Here is a 15,942-nt window from a genome sequence, read left to right on the forward strand (position 1 = left end):
CAATTTGACAGTGTGGTGAGGAGTAGCTCAGTTTTATTACTGTTGAATTTTAAGTAGTTGTTTGTCATCCATAGCTGTAAATCTTGGAGACAGGCAGTGAGGATACTGGAGGGGAGAATAGAGGTGGGCTTGGTGGACATATAAAGCTGTGTATCGTCAGCATAACAGTGGAAATGGATACCATAGTGTCAGAAGACAAGAGGAAGGAGGTAAATGATGAACAGGAGTGGGCCCCAGCACTGAACCTTGTGGAACTCTGTGGTAGACTGTGGAGTTTTCTGACCGGTGATAAAATGGCTCCTGTCTGCAAGGTAGGAGGTAAACCAGTGATACACAGTGCCCCCAATTCCAATGCTGGCCAGACGGTCCATGAGGAGCTGATGTGACACAGTATCAAAGGCTGCAGTCAGGTCCAGGAGGATGAGGATGGAGAGCAGACCGGAATCAGCTGTACAGAGGAGGTCATTGGTGATCTTAACCACGGCTGTTTCTGTGCTATGTTTGGGGCGAAAGCCAGATTGGAATTGAAGTCATTGTTATCAAGATAGTTCTGGAATTGAGATGCAACTACCATCTCAGGGCATTTTGATATGAATGGTAAATTGGAAATAGGTCGGTAGTTGTTTTTGTCACCAGAGTCTAAACCAGATTTATTCAAGGTTGGTCTGATTATGGCAAATTTCAGTGAAGGGGGGACTGTACCAGTAGACAGGGAGGATTTGATGATGGAGGTTAGCAGTGAGATGTTAGAGGGCAGGCAAGCTTTAACTATGGTTGTTGGAGTTGGATCCAGGTGGCATGTGGAGGAACTGGACTTAGTGATTAGTTTGAAAATGCGATTTTCAGTTTGGAGACTAACATCACATAGAACAGTGGGTGGATACATTTTCATGGCACTTGCTGATTGTAAATCAGTCTGCACAATGTTAGCAGAGGCCAGTTGCTCATGGATGGTACTGATTTTGGAGTTGAAAACAGAACATTATACATTGGAGAGGTTATTGTGCATGGAGGTTTCAGGTTGCGCAAGTAGCCTTTTCATTGTGGAGAAGAGAGTTCTGGTATTTCCTTCAACTGTGTTGATAATATTTGCATAATGAGCAATTTTAGCTGTTAAGAGAGCAATTTTGTAGTGGAGTATGTGATCAGAATACATTTGTTAATGAACCGTAAGTCCAGTCTTAATGTAGAGCCTCTCTGGGCGTCGACCTAAAGCCTTGAGCTGACGTAGGTCAGGTGTGTACAAGGGAGCAGTGTGACTCATAAAACTACGATGATACTACAGCACCAGATACCGCTTTACGGAAACCCTCCACCCAGGTGCACAGGAAGGCGGCCGAAGGCGGAGAGATGTCTGCAGTTTGGAGCTACTTTATGATAAGCGAGAATGACAAAACTAAAGCAGACTGCAAATTGTGCTCCGCTAAATTGTCAAGAGGAGGGGTGAAAAAGTAGGTCCTTCAACACAAGAAATTTGATTAAACATCTGAAGAACTAACATCATGCAGAGTACAGGGAGTTTGCTAATGCTAGGAGTGGCACACAGCGACAACCAACTCTGCGGCAAACACCGGAGAAGCAAGAGAAAATGTCCAGAGACAACCCACGGCCGTTAAAAATAACTTAGCTCTTACCCAATACATTGCTCTTGATAACCTGATGTTGTCAGTTGTAGACAAAATGGGATTTCGTCGTCTTATTGGTGTACTGGAGCCGAGCTATGAAATTTCCAGCCGTCACCACATCACAGATACCGTATTACCAAAGCACGAGTTTGTAAAAAAGCACATCCACAGCCTGGTGCAGGACATTTCAGCCTTCAGCTTCACCACTTATATTTGGACTAGCAGTGTTAGCCCTGTGTCTCTCATCAGGTTAATTGTACAGTGGATTGATGAGGATTTTAATCCCCATAGAGTCATTCTACACGGAAAGCAGTTTCGGGGTTCGCTGACGAGCCATGCCATAGCAGGTGTGTTTGATGAAATGCTCAGATATGGGGAATTAAGAAGTGTTCGGTTCACGTTGTGCTCCGCGACAATGCAAAAACATGATCAAGGCCCTGTGTGATGCTGGACTCGCTAGCCTGCCGTGTGTCGCTCACACCCTCCAGCTGGGACTCAACCTGGGCACGCTGGCTCAGAGAAGAGTAGCTGATGTGGTGGCAGTTGGACGTAAAATAGTCAGACATTTTAGAAATTCCGCCTTAGCCGACTCCCGCCTGGCAGACATTCAGGTACACCTCAACCAGCCTATAAGAAGACTCTAACGAGACGTGCAAACCCGCTGCAACAGCACGTACTACATGCCACAGTCTCTCATCGAGCATAATATTTTGGGTCAGAGTTTGAGCTCCCTGACAGTCTCACAGCTCATCAGTGGACACTTCTGGAAAAGACAAAATGTTCTGGCTCCGTTGAAGGATTTAACCTGAAAAGTCAGCTCCTCTGATGCTTTGGCGTAAGACGTCATTCCTGCTGTGACCTGCTTCAGAGACTTTTAACCAAAGAAACAGACGAGGACCATGGCATCAAAACAGTGAAGGGAGCCTAAGCTGCTGCCGTCAAGAAACGCTTCACTGACACGGAAAAGAACTCCTCTCAACTGAGCTCGATCCCAAGTAAAGTGTGTGTGTGTGTGTGTGTGTGTGTGTGTGTGTGTGTGTGTAATTAAAAAAACAATTTCAATATGAACAACATAAAACGTTTTACTATTTAACTTTTACATATCAATTTACCTTGTTATGTATGTTGTAAGATTCATTCATTCTTAAAATTTCAGTGAATCTTGTCTAGCTAAAATATTTTTTCTCTTTTTTAGATATAAAAATCATTTTTTCTCAAGACATCCACACTGCTACAGTGGCCAAGTTGATGGTGATTCTGGAGATGCAGAAGGTGTCTGGAGGAAAGGCAGATACTCAGGAGCATCTGGGAGAACCACCTGCCAGAAAGCTACGCCAGGACCATGCCAGCAGCAGTCTGGACAGTGTGTTTGATGATTGCAGATGAGCAAGCATCAGCATCAATGTGCAGTGCACCAGTGGGGGCTGCCATTCAGTTAGAGACTTACCTTGGAGAGACCACAACTTCTCCGGAAGAACCCACTGCGGTACTGAGGGGTTAACAAAGTGCGGTTTCCCACTCTTGCTTAAGAGATACCTCTCAGCACCATGCAGTAGTGTGGAAAGTGAATGTCTGTTTAGCTCAGTGTCACATATTATAGATGAAAACTGAAACAGGCTCACAGCTGATAATGCAGAGAAGCTTCTTTTCAATAAGAAGAACCTGCCTCTCACTTTTCCAAAAAAGGCTTAGTCCTCATCATTAACATAGAAGTCCCTAACTTACTGAAATCTACTTAATATGTGACAGGTTCCATTCAAGCTTGATGTTTGTTTAGGAAAACACAAATATGATTGTTACATTGTCAGCAATAGCATAATGATGTTTGTTTATTTGTTACAGTGAGAAAGTGAGTCTATATTTGATGAAAAAACATGTTTTTTTCAAAGTCATTGTTAGATCTGTATCATTAAGTACTTGTACTCTGGTCTGCAAAAAAAGTGGTATCGGTGCATCCCTACCTTGAAGTCCTTTGTGAACATATTGTCAGCCTTATCTAAATTAATATTAAAGTCCCCCATAAGCAAGATATTAGGGAACATTGCACTGAGGGTGGTTAAAACTGTCAAGAGTTCAGAGATAAAAACATTTGATGGCTTGGGTGGTCTGTACAGAACAGCAATGGTGGTGGGTGTAGCTCCTCAGAGCTTAGCAGTCAGCAGTTCATAGGAGGACTGATCAGGCAGAGAGAGTGGCGTTAGTTGTATACATCCTACGTTAGCTGAAGAAATTCAATCTGCCAAAGACGTTGATGGTGCACTGCCATCATTGAGTCCATCCTCGCCTCCTCCCTCACTATCTGGTACGCTGCTGCCACTGCAAAGGACAAAAGCAGACAGCAGTGTATCATCCACTGTGCCGAGAAGGTGATTGACTACAACCTGCCGTCCCTCCAGAACCTGCATGCCTCCAGGCGTCTGAAGCGTGCAGGAAATATCATAGCCGACCCCTCCCGCCCCAGGCATAAACTTTTTGAAATGTAATTCAATTTTTATTATATATTCTTTTTCTATTTCTGTGTATTTTTTTTAACACTAGGAAGAAATCCTTGTATGTAACCTGTTACCTACCTGGCAATAAAACTGATTCTGATTCTGAAAGAGAAGAGAGACCAGGAACAGTTGTTGCTGGAATTTGGGCAAATGCCAGAAGGGCCGCCCAGAATGGGTCATTGTATTGATAAAAATAATAATAATAAAAACAATTTTTTGTTTGATTATTTTCTAAAAAGTTATTTATGCATGCAGTCACAAACAAAAGCCAGCTGTGCATGTAAAAGCACACGCCTCCATGGAGTCACTTTCAAAATATTAGACTGACTGCGTAAGTGTTCCTGTGCATTTTCGCACCGACTTCGCCATTGTCAAATCCTCGTAATTTCCCAATGATAAAAGCCAATGGACTACCAACAAATGCTTTTCAGAACAGAAGTAAATGCCTCCAGCTTTACATTTGATGAAGATGCAACAGTGGAGAATTTAAAGTCTGAGTTGTCAAATCTTGCCACACACTGGGACAGTCTGAAAAAGTCTCCACTGAGTGAATACACAGTCAGACTGTCACAACCTGTTGCCTGTACTCTACTGTGCTTTAAAGGGGCTGTAAGTGTTAGGTCTGCTAGCTGTTGGTTCTGTGTATGCGAGCACTGGCTGTAAAGAAAGTGTGTGTGGTTTGAGTTTGTTGCAGTTCCTGCCTTCTGGGCAGTCTGTATTGTTTTATGCTTTTCATGGCAACATTTGGGTGGGGTTGGTGTTGTTGGGTTTGAAAATAGGGTGTGTTGCAAATGCTAGGGCCGTTTTTTTTAAGAAATAGTGCTGCTATTTACTTTTCTATTACATTCATACACTGCAAGAGCCATCAGAGGACATATTGGGTTAACTGTCTTGTTAACTGTCCTGGCCTAATGAATCAAAAATAATAGTCTGGGTGCAGAGAGATGTGTGATAGATAATGGTAACTTTATATTTGCGATAATATGATGATGATTGACATCCAGGACGTAAATGGACAAACCCAGTTTAGCCCCTGGCTACTGGTTGATTCTGAAAAATAAAAGGCAGGACAATAAACACACAACATGATTTCATCATGTTAACGTTAAAAAAAACCCAACTGATTATTGTTATTATTATTGTTTTTTTATTATGTGTGATGCTGTGCAGTGGACAGTGGGCTTTTTATCATTGCACGCTGGTCAGAGTGTTTGTGAGGCCCAGCTGCTGCAGAGCTGCCCCCCCTCTACTCCCCAAGGACATTTGACCAATAGAGTCAACCCCTTTGTCCCTCTCTCACTCTTGTCATGTGTCCCCTCTCTTCCCCTGTATGTCTCTTTGTCTGTGTTTCTTTGTCCGTATGTCCTTCTAGAAATGTCAGTCTCCCTCTCCATCAGTCCCTGTTTTCCTCTCGCTTCACGTCTCTCTTTTTCTCTCTTATCTCTCTTCTTGCTTTTCTTTGTTTCACTTTTTCTCTATCAATCCCCCTATTTAACCAGTCTGAAGTGTCATTATAGGGAAAAAAAACAGGGGAGCATTTGATTTTTTTTGAACATGTGTAATTGTTATGGTTTAAGTTCCTGCACAGATAAAATGTTCAGATTTTACAGCAGATCCCTTTAGCATTCACCTTCCTTCATTTCTAAGGCTGGGCTGCCACCTTGTGGCCATTGAGACAAAATAACCCAAAATCTCCATATTACATAATTTCTTTGAGAGAGAAAATGCCTAAAAAATGTACTTCTTCTATCTTTCACTTAATAAAAAACTAAGACATAGCACAGTCATATTTCAGAGGCGATAGAGCCTGCACACACAGACACATCGTAAGTCTATCGTAAGGAAATAGTAATAGCGCAGTATGAAATGTACCATCAGGAAGAGGTGGCCTATAAATTGGTGGGAAGTATCGGCATTAGTTCAGTAACTTATAGGTACATTTATATAGTATATACAGTATATTAAACAGTTCAAACTAGATGCTTACACAATGCTTAGTTACTATAATATAATAACACTCACAGGGATATTTTTCTACTAATGGATACTTCTTTATACAGCTATAGTTTTGTATTCATAGTTTTGAATGTCGACATAGATTTGTCATCAGCTCAGGGTGTTTGCCCCTAGCACCAGCTGATCTTCGATCCTCCCCATAGCTCCTCCACCAAGAGCTAAAACATGGACCCAGTCATAAAACTGTACACTGCAATTTATTTTTTAAAGCAGACTTTTTTAGCGCTTTTTTGTGATCATAATAATAATGGTTGAAGTGATGTGGAGCACAACTTTTAGTTGGGATGGAATATTGCAAATAGCAAATACTTGTCATCATTATTATCAGTGCAGTAGTTCAAACATGGTAGCTTATTGTGTTGTTAAAAGCCATAGTGGATGTGGATATTGAGACCAAAATATGCTTTACTCATGCAAGATCTGAGGTAAACTAATATTTACATGATACGACATAGTACAGAACAATTTAAGCAAAAATATGTATGGAATATGGAAGCAATCTGGTCCCTGGAGGCTTTTTACAAGTCAGCAGTTTGGTTCACTTCACCGTTTGGACTCATAATAATAATAATAATAATAATAATAATAAATTTCATTTATAGAGCACTTTTCATTGCTAAAAGGCACATGAAACAGTCAGTTACAGTAAATTAATGGGGAGACATATTATTATAATAAATATTTTGTATACTGTAACACATGAATGTTCATTATCATCAATATCACTACCATTCACAATATTCATGGTGTATATCATAAATCTATATTTACAACACATATCTTATTTTTGGGTGCCACGGTACTGCAGTGGTTAGCATTGTCACCCCACAGCAAGAAGGTTTTTGGTTCAAATCCTATTTTGCACCAGCCAGGGCCTTTCTGTTTGGAGTTTGCTCATGTTCTCCCCGTGTCTGCATCAGTTCTTTACGGGTATTTCGGCTGCCTCCCACAGTCCAAAAACATGCAGATTGGGGATCAGATTGACACACTCCCTGACAAATCAATCAATTAACTGTTTTTCTCTTAGCTTATGATACTACAGTTCAATTTCCCTTTGAGTCTAATCTAATTTAACATTTGGTGACAGCAACCAAGGCTGCATTTGTGCTATTATTTCTTATGAATGCTTGCACTGATGAATGCACAGAAGTTCACAGGAGTCTGGGCTTGTGGATTTGGGAGAGCGAAACAGGCCAGTTCACTTGCAGTGCTTCACAAAGATGCTTTAAAGTCTGTCTGACATTTAAAATACGGTATGTCTTTACTACAGGAAAGTAATGTCTGTTTAGTGGAGTCTGTGTTATTCTACTGTTTACGGCAAATTGCACCATCAAACGCAGTAGATGCTGTTATTAACTGGTATTGACCTTTGCTTCTGAACACATGTTCGCCTAACGAGTTTGTCTTACTGCCTCTTTGCTGCCTCGAGTGCCGCTGAATCTTTTGTGCCATTTAGTGAAAATACCAGACAAATGTTTTTTAATCCACTATGCATTATATTTCTGTATTTCTGTGCTGTTTAAGAGTTTCTTTGCTGCCAACAGCTACAGGACACTGCACGCATGTAGAATGTACGATAAATATTAAATGAGTTTGGATAATGCAAAACATTAATGCAAGCCCAATCACATTTTTCATTTTTTTGAAAAGGCTCCTGACAATATTAATACATTTTCAAGTCACAAGTGTAAGACAACCAACGTTATGCTTTTATTTTGAAGGTAAACTAGTGATTTCCAGGAAAAGGTCTAACCTAGTGAACTTGACCTGGGCTATTTACTTCCCCTTCTCCAAGGTAACACAACCTTTATACACAGACATAGAATGTAAGAGAGAGTAGTAGATAGATTGATAGATAGATAAATAGATAGATTTGTAAGGACCATTTAGTCTCCAAGCAGTTACTGCTACACGTCAACCACAGGTATGTTGAAACCTTTGCGTAACATATGTGTGTTATTCTGTTAAGTCTAAGTGTTTATAATGTGCGTCTTGAAGCAAATGTTGTTATTGTCAAGTTTACGGTTTTATAAACTTTAATACAGGATTACAGGATTTGGACCCACTGTTGCTCAGGAGATATAGAGCATGTCATTGGTTTGATCCTCTGCTCCTTCGGTCTCTTGTTACATCCCAAAAAGATAATCTTGTCCATGTCAGTCACCTTTAAACTAAATAATTTAAAGAACCAGTGTGTAGGATTTAGACCCCCCTCCCTTTTCCAAGTGTGTAGGAGGCTCGCGCCCTATGTAGATTACATTACATTCATTTTGCTGACGCTTTTGTCCAAAGGGATTACAATCATCGATTTTTGAGTCATATCAGAGATAGAAAGCATTAAGGATCTTGCCTAATGACCCATTAGCCATACCCTGACCGGAGATAAGAAACAAGGAATACTTGTGAACTCATGGAAACAAGTTCACAAAAATTATTAGATTCAAATGATTTTAGACGAATGAAATCATCACTATGAATATTGTGTTCCACTTCTGCCCATACACACTGGTCCTTTGACCTAACATTACAGGTATGCACCCAGATCAGTTCAAAGTGCCCAGAGGTCTCTGTTTTGTAAGTGTGTTTATAAGTGTGTTACAGGTGCGTGTGTGTTCCTAGTGTGTAAAGATGCCATCAGGTGAGGGAAAGGGTGACATGGATCGTCTTGGTGTCTTTAAAGAGATGAGCTACATCTCCATAGGAGACAAGTACACCTCAGCCACCAACCGTAAGCATGAAATCTATTTCCCTGCCTGACTTATTCATAATAAATGTATTCAAATATCAGCTTGCAATTTTATTTTAAATTAAAATGTGGGCTGATGATGTGTTCTTTACAAATAGAAACGGTTTATTAAAATTTGTGTTGTAAGAACATAATTGTAAGAATACTGACAGATATATAGGATTAGATGATGAGTAGATGATCACCTTACATTTTTGTCCATTGTATATTCCTTTCCAAAACATACAAAGTATGCAAGACTTTTTTCCAGCTCCTAAAGCTGTAAGCTTGTTTTCCAGCTGTAATTTATTTTCATGCCTTGGTAGAGTCTCCAGGCTGTTTCAGTAAACCTTCTGGTGCAATAGCAAGCAATATGCTTTTTGCTAAAAGTAAGAATGTGTTTTTCCAGAAAGTGAAAATCAATCAATCACAGACCCCACAGTTAGGACTCTTGTTTTTGTGTTTAATTGTTTTACGAGAAAGTATTCTGAATTCTGTGCCGTTTTTTAATTTTTTTCCAGAGTAAAAGGTTTTCAAAACACATTATACTGTTCAGTGCTTTTAATGTCATTTTTTCCAGTGCATTTTATTTGACTGATGGAACAAAACTTAGGGATGGAGAATAAAAGCTCAGCAGGCAAAACCTTAGCTATTTGCAGGTTGAGATATCACTGTAGGTATGTAAGTAAATTTTTGCGATATAGTTTGACTGCCCGTTTCAGAAGTACACAAACATTCACTAGGATAAAAAGACAAGTATTATTATTATAATATTGTGTGAAATGATTGTTATTCAAAATATTGATGGTTAAATATGATTTCAAACCCAGGTCCGTTCAATGAATCCGCCTATCGTAGCCGGCAGATGCAGGCGGGTATGGCTATACAACGCTGTGCCCTGCAGAACGGATTTTTCGACAAGTCCTACAAACGGATTTTTGAACATGAAGCATTAAGTGACCCGCTGAGACTGACCCGGCAGAACCGCATCAAGCAGGCCAAAAAGAACTTGGGCAAGGCCTTCATCCCCTGTCACGGTGTCAAGAAGCCGTGAGAAAACACACACACACACACACACACACAGATCACACACGTCATCACAGTGGTCACAGGAGAGACATTCTAATGTCAGGTGTGAACTGATGAACTGTCCACTGTCCACTTGTTATTGGATCTTTCTGGACAGATGTTAATAGCAGGTCTGAACATCTATGGATGCTGCCCCCTTCCTTCACCATAACAAAAAGTTTAAAAAAATGATACAATCTTTTCCTGAAGGTGGTGCTAGAGGAAAAGTCATGCTATCATAGTACGGCAGCTAAATGAAATACTCTGCAGTTGATTCACTCTGTCAGAGGCCTTCCCAATCAAAGTACACTTGCTGAATGCACAGCAGCTGAATCTGCTGCATTACTGTAAATGTGCTCTGAGAATGTTTCTCATGGGACAAAAATTCAATTTAAAAGTGTTCTTTCCAAATGTCTGCACACAAGCACATGTCCATCCAATCTATTGTATGTCCTACTTTCTCACTATTACCTGATCTGTGTTTGCCTTCAGCTGTGGTTCAGGTAGTCACTATGGGACTCTATCTGGGCCAGTTGAAGCAATGAGTCCTCTGACAGTCCCCCAGAAAGCCCATCGCTCATCTGGACGCAACATCATCACCTCACCACCCAAGAAAGGCAGTGGTTACAGGTTCATGGCAAGAACTCTTTAGAAAATTGTTCCTAACCACTCACCGAGCATAGTCTAACGTTTTTTCCCCTCTGTCATCATCAGTGTAAATAAACTTTTACCAAACACAATTTCAGATGTTAACAGATTAAGAGATCCGTATATTAGGGCAGTTATTAATAACCAAGATAAATCTGTTTTAAATGGCATGTGTCATTACTACAATGTCACAGACAGTGTTGTTCAGCAGAGGAAAGAGTTGAATGCAGTCAAGTGCCATTTTTCTTTTAAACAACTGAGGCAAATACCATTTTTCTTCCGCAGCTATCCCAATGTAACACTGTCCATAACTGAGCTGTATGCCTCAGACCCCTACGACGGAGCAAAAGATGTTCTGAAGGTAATGCAGTTCAGTACAGCTTGGGTCTTATTTTCACATTCATTTTAGCCATCATTTCTTTTGGTGATGATTACATTCAACTCACCAAAGTAATGACATTGGTAAGATCTGAAAACACAGCGAGATCTTTAGGAAGATGGTCAGAGTGGGCGTCAAACATGGAGCAGTGAGATAATCAGACAGGTTGTAAATGAGCCAAAAGGCATTCAAATAGGTTCTTCAGTTCAGTTCAAAATTTAACACTATGGAACACGGATTCATTTCACCTTTGTAAATCCATTTGAATGAATTGATTTTGCCATGAAAATGTACCCTTTTTATATCTTTTTGTGTCCAAACCGTTAAAATATTAAGAATATTTACTAGTTAAAACTACTGCATTTTTTCTTCATGTGATCACTTCTGTGATCACTTCTTTGAAATGAAGTCTAGAATTAGAATGTGTGTTTGTTTGTGTCCGATTCAGAAGGAGGCAGCGATCCATCGCTCCAAGTTAAGAGATGGTCCCTTCAAGCTCAACCTTCACCCCAGAGATTATTTCCAAGGGAATCCATACCACAGTGACAAGCCACTGTCACCAGCACATAAGCCCCTCCCACCTGTACAGAAAGTGTCTCCTGTCCCTTTCAAGCCCCCGTCCCCCAGCAAACGGGTGACTGTCTGCTCTACTGTATTAGCTGGAAGTTATGTTACATGTCTGATACAAAGCAGATTGTTTTACACATTGAAAGTTTCTCTACATGTTTATGTTCATGTATGTTGTCTTAGATTGGAGGAATGAAGGCCGGAACATTTGACACTTATCCCCCACATTTTGCTGATCCATTCATCATTCGCCGTTCCAAACTGACCAATCAAGAGCCAATCTTTCGCCCAGCCCCTGGTCCTAAAAGCACACCTGTGAAGAGTATCATCACTGTAAATGTTAACAGGTATGATCCCTGTCTCTCTCTCTTACTCACTCTCCATCTTTTTCTGCCATGGTTCATGATGGTGATAACAGCCACCAGAGCCGGAAGCTGAACACAGTATAAAGCCAGGTTCATTATTGCTATTATTTTTTATTGTACGTTTATTATTACATATTTAATTTGATTGTATAGTATTTCATTGCTGCTTTTCTCCTTGTACTTACAGTACTTTTAGTACTTTAGATTTTAAATTGTTTTATTATGCAACAAACAACAAAGCAAATTCCTTTTGTGGAAAACCAACTTGACATTAAACCTGATTCTGATTCTGATTAGAAGGTTTTACCAATTAGATTTTGGATCACTCCATGAATCAGAAAATACTATCAGCAACCTTCAAAACATCATTTTTGCCATGTTTTAGCAAATAAACCTTCAGACTGTGAATGAAAAATTAGCTAACCCCTCGGTTAAACATTCAGAATTTTGATAGGAACATAACTTGAGAGTTTGTTGATTGCTTTTAGAGAGAGAGAATGAGACAAAAAAAATGATTTTGTCACTTAAATCTACAAGGCACAAGACATAAACAGACAAAGTCAAGTAAAATGATCACCTAAGTGTATGTGGGAGGTTTTCCACTAGACTGAAAGAAAACATTTATGGAGTCAAAATTACCAAAATCTTAAAATTGACCAATCAATAATTTTGCCTGTATTGTCTCGTATTACGCTTCCTCATAACTTGTACCATTATTTCAAAAGTGGAAGGGATACAAACAATACACCTAAAGAAACAGGAGCAGCTCATTAGTTCTTTCATTAAAATCTGCTTTATCCAGATTTTTATTTGAATCGACATCATATTGCACGAACTCAGAGATATCAGTATTTTATTTTATTTTATAAATACCCTGTCTCACAATACTGAAGAAAGTGATTAAAAATTCCTGGATCTGCCCCTTTGTCTAGATCTGTCCTTCAAGATCCTGACCAGTCACCTTGCCATTATCTGCCCAAAGACATTTACCGCTGACACCCTCAGAGTGTGTGTGTGTGTGTTTGTGTGTGTGGGAGAGAGAAAGCGAGAGAGAAAGCAAGAGAGAGAAATTGATTTGATGCTTTCTTCTGTGTCTGACCTTAAAGTCCTTATCTTAAAAAATCTAAAACACATCTATTATCCTCACTGCTTTTTTCTCATAATTAACCATGGTTATACCATGGTTATAATTAACCATGGTTATATCTTAAAAAATCTAAAACACATCTATTATCCTCACTGCTTTTTTCTCATAATTAACCATGGTTATATCAGCAGGTGTGTAGATACCAAAAGTTACCATATGTTAATGTGTGTGAGAACGAACACCTCAGTAAAGTTACAGTTGCATGCAACTATACAACAATAGGGTCTGTCAGATTAAATAGCACTCACCCATTAGTTCCCACTTGCGGTAAAATGGAGCTGTGTGATTGGACAAAAGGGTGCCATGATGATGTGGCGCATTCTGATTGGGAGCTGTCAAAGTTTGATAAGTAAATATCTCTGACTTCATTTTTAATGTAGTGAGGTGAAAAGCAGATAATTGGAGGTATGGATATAGCCTTCAATAACTTCACTGAACACTGTATTTTAGGTATAAGAGATTATTAAATACACAAGCAAGTCATGAGCTATTAGAAGTTCAATCATTTGGTCCATCGTGTTTATGATAATTGCACAGACAAGATCTTTTAATCCATTTTCTCATATGTTTTTAGGACTTAGTCAACTCTGTAGCTTTCTATCAAAGTTTTCTCTTGTAATGTATGTCATGTTTCCAGAGATATGTATACCTAAGACATCTATTGGGCCAGCCAACCATTTTATCTGTAGAGTTCAAGGTTTGTGTCCTTCAAAAATCCAATTCATAACAGCACATTTATAATCGACAAATAGTAGAAAACCAGTAGACCAGTAGAAAAAATAGAAAGATTTGGCTTATCACTAATGGGGTAGGGAGACAACATTTGGTTGCATTTGAAAAGGTTCACCAGGGAGTTGTTAACAGTCTCTGTCTGTTGGGTGCAGTGCAGAGTATGTAATTAAGATCTCTAAAAGTAAAACATAATCGAAAGGGTCAGACGGAAAAAACAAAACAATTCTGAAAGAAGTTAAAATGCTTCTCCGAGCTGATATTACATAGTTGGCTGTGATTATCTGTGGGTTTGTCATTTGTCACTAGGAGGGAAATCTTTCACATATTACATATATGAGTCATAGTCAAGCCGGTCTTTAAATATTGCATTCGCTTGTGAAGTTGATTGGATGATACAGCCCAGCCAGAGACACACACAAATCGGAGCAGCACTCCACATGTGGAGACAGGCAAGAAACCCGCTCGCAGACCGGGAATCCAGAACAATAAATAAATCAAAAAGTCTATAGACTTAACATTGAGTTTTTGTTTCAAGTTTTTTGTTCTTTAAATGAAAACAATTAAAGAGAAAGTACGTCTTCCTGGAACTTGTTCATGCAAGATCTTCCAAAGAGCAAAAGATCGTCAGTCTTTTAACTAAATTTGCATTGTCTTTAAATTTGGTCCTGCCTTTTGTTGTCCTCTTGTTGTTTCAGAAGCGTGCACTCTGCAAACTACACGTCAAGCATCCCAGCTGTGATGACATTCTGACAACATTACCCATACTGCACCCACACTATCAGTGTACTGGCAATGCTCGTCGTGTCAACAGCTGTCATGAGAGTCCTGCAGATACAATGCTTGAAAAGGTCATTTTAGTGTGATACTGTAAAGTTCTGGAAGAATGTTGAGTATACAGTAGTAAACAAGCTCAAATAAAGTTTGGCAAACCTATTCTTGTCTTCAGTTCAGAAATAAGTAACATGCTGCTTTTATGATGGGTCAGAACCCCATGTCTATGATACATGTTTATTATGGGTTTTTGAAAAGACCTGTAGGATGTTGCAAGGCTGCACAGTGAACTGCCTCAAAGTATGTCCATACAATTATCTCATCTTCGACACTGAAAGCCGGTCCAACACAAGTCTGACATGCAAAAGCATTAATAATACCTAAGTCATGTTGACAATTCTTGTTATTACAAGAGACATATGTACAACTTTAACATTAATACCCATTAAGGTTAAATATTAAAAAGTGCATTTCTATTTTTTCAAAGGCATGATTTCACAGTGCTTCTCTGTAAACGTTAAATGACAGATGAGAAACACAATGGTTGACACACAACTTCAATTTCCAAAGGACACATAATGTCATTGATTCCACAGGATGTTGGAAGCTCCATGTTGACATAACATAACTACTGCAGATTTGTGTGTGAAGAGAACATTTCCCACATACACACCTCATGTTGACACAAGGCCGTTCAGGTCATTCATCAGACCAGGCTACGTTTGTAAGTTGATTTGGACAAAAGCATCAGCTAAATTAATGTATTGTAATGTTTTTCTGTCCTCAAATGTCCAGTGTTGGCGAGTCTGTGTCAACTGTAGCCTCAGATTTCTATATTGGGCTGACTGGGGTGGAACCCTAATGTGGTGTCTGCTATTGTACACCATCTACCACATGCTGTTCATTCTGGGAATGGTTATCTGAGTTACTGTAGCCTTTGTCTTCAAACCCCAGCCTGTCTGACACCAGCATTCATGTCACAGTCCCTAAGATCATGTTTCTTCATCATTTTGATGTTTGATGTGAACACTACCTGAAGCTCCTAGCCTGTATCTATAGGATGTTATACACTGTACTGCTTGATTAAATGATTGGATAACTGCAAAAATTATTAGTGCGTGTATATTTTTATTTTTAGAAGATATGGTCCAAATGAGACCCTGTGACCTGGAACATGCTGAGGGGCTATACATCTCACACCAGGGGATTTTCCAGAGAAAGCGCTCAAAGAGTCACAGTCACCCATTCACATACATTGCTGCTATACACTGCGCAGCAGTCAGAGGCAATTTAGGGTTAAGTGTCTTGTCCAAGGACACTTCAACATGCTGAATGGAGGCGAGTGGGAATCGAACCACAGACCTTCCTGGTAGTGGACGACCCTCTCTAACTCCTGTGACACAGCCA

General features: G+C 39.7%; 1 protein-coding gene across 2 annotated transcripts; it reads left to right on the plus strand.

Annotated features, from left to right (window-relative positions):
- The first annotated feature begins 7,923 nt into the window (after nucleotides 1–7,923).
- On the plus strand, nucleotides 7,924–15,654 carry c9h4orf47 (chromosome 9 C4orf47 homolog). 2 transcript variants are annotated; one of them, XM_035650703.2, is made up of 8 exons: nucleotides 7,924–8,057; nucleotides 8,753–8,861; nucleotides 9,689–9,908; nucleotides 10,419–10,556; nucleotides 10,860–10,935; nucleotides 11,402–11,587; nucleotides 11,704–11,867; nucleotides 14,460–15,653. In XM_035650703.2, exons 2-8 carry the CDS (start codon nucleotides 8,762–8,764, stop codon nucleotides 14,512–14,514), a joined length of 939 nt encoding a protein of 312 aa, XP_035506596.1. In that variant the 5' UTR covers nucleotides 7,924–8,057; nucleotides 8,753–8,761; the 3' UTR covers nucleotides 14,515–15,653. The 2 variants fall into 2 exon arrangements, with proteins under 2 accessions (XP_035506596.1, XP_035506597.1); XM_035650704.2 differs by having other exon boundaries at nucleotides 7,930–8,057; nucleotides 8,725–8,861; nucleotides 14,460–15,654.
- The last annotated feature ends 288 nt before the right edge of the window (nucleotides 15,655–15,942 follow it).

This window comes from Scophthalmus maximus, chromosome 9 (genome assembly GCF_022379125.1).
Source record: "Scophthalmus maximus strain ysfricsl-2021 chromosome 9, ASM2237912v1, whole genome shotgun sequence".
NCBI classification, from domain to species: domain Eukaryota; kingdom Metazoa; phylum Chordata; class Actinopteri; order Pleuronectiformes; family Scophthalmidae; genus Scophthalmus; species Scophthalmus maximus.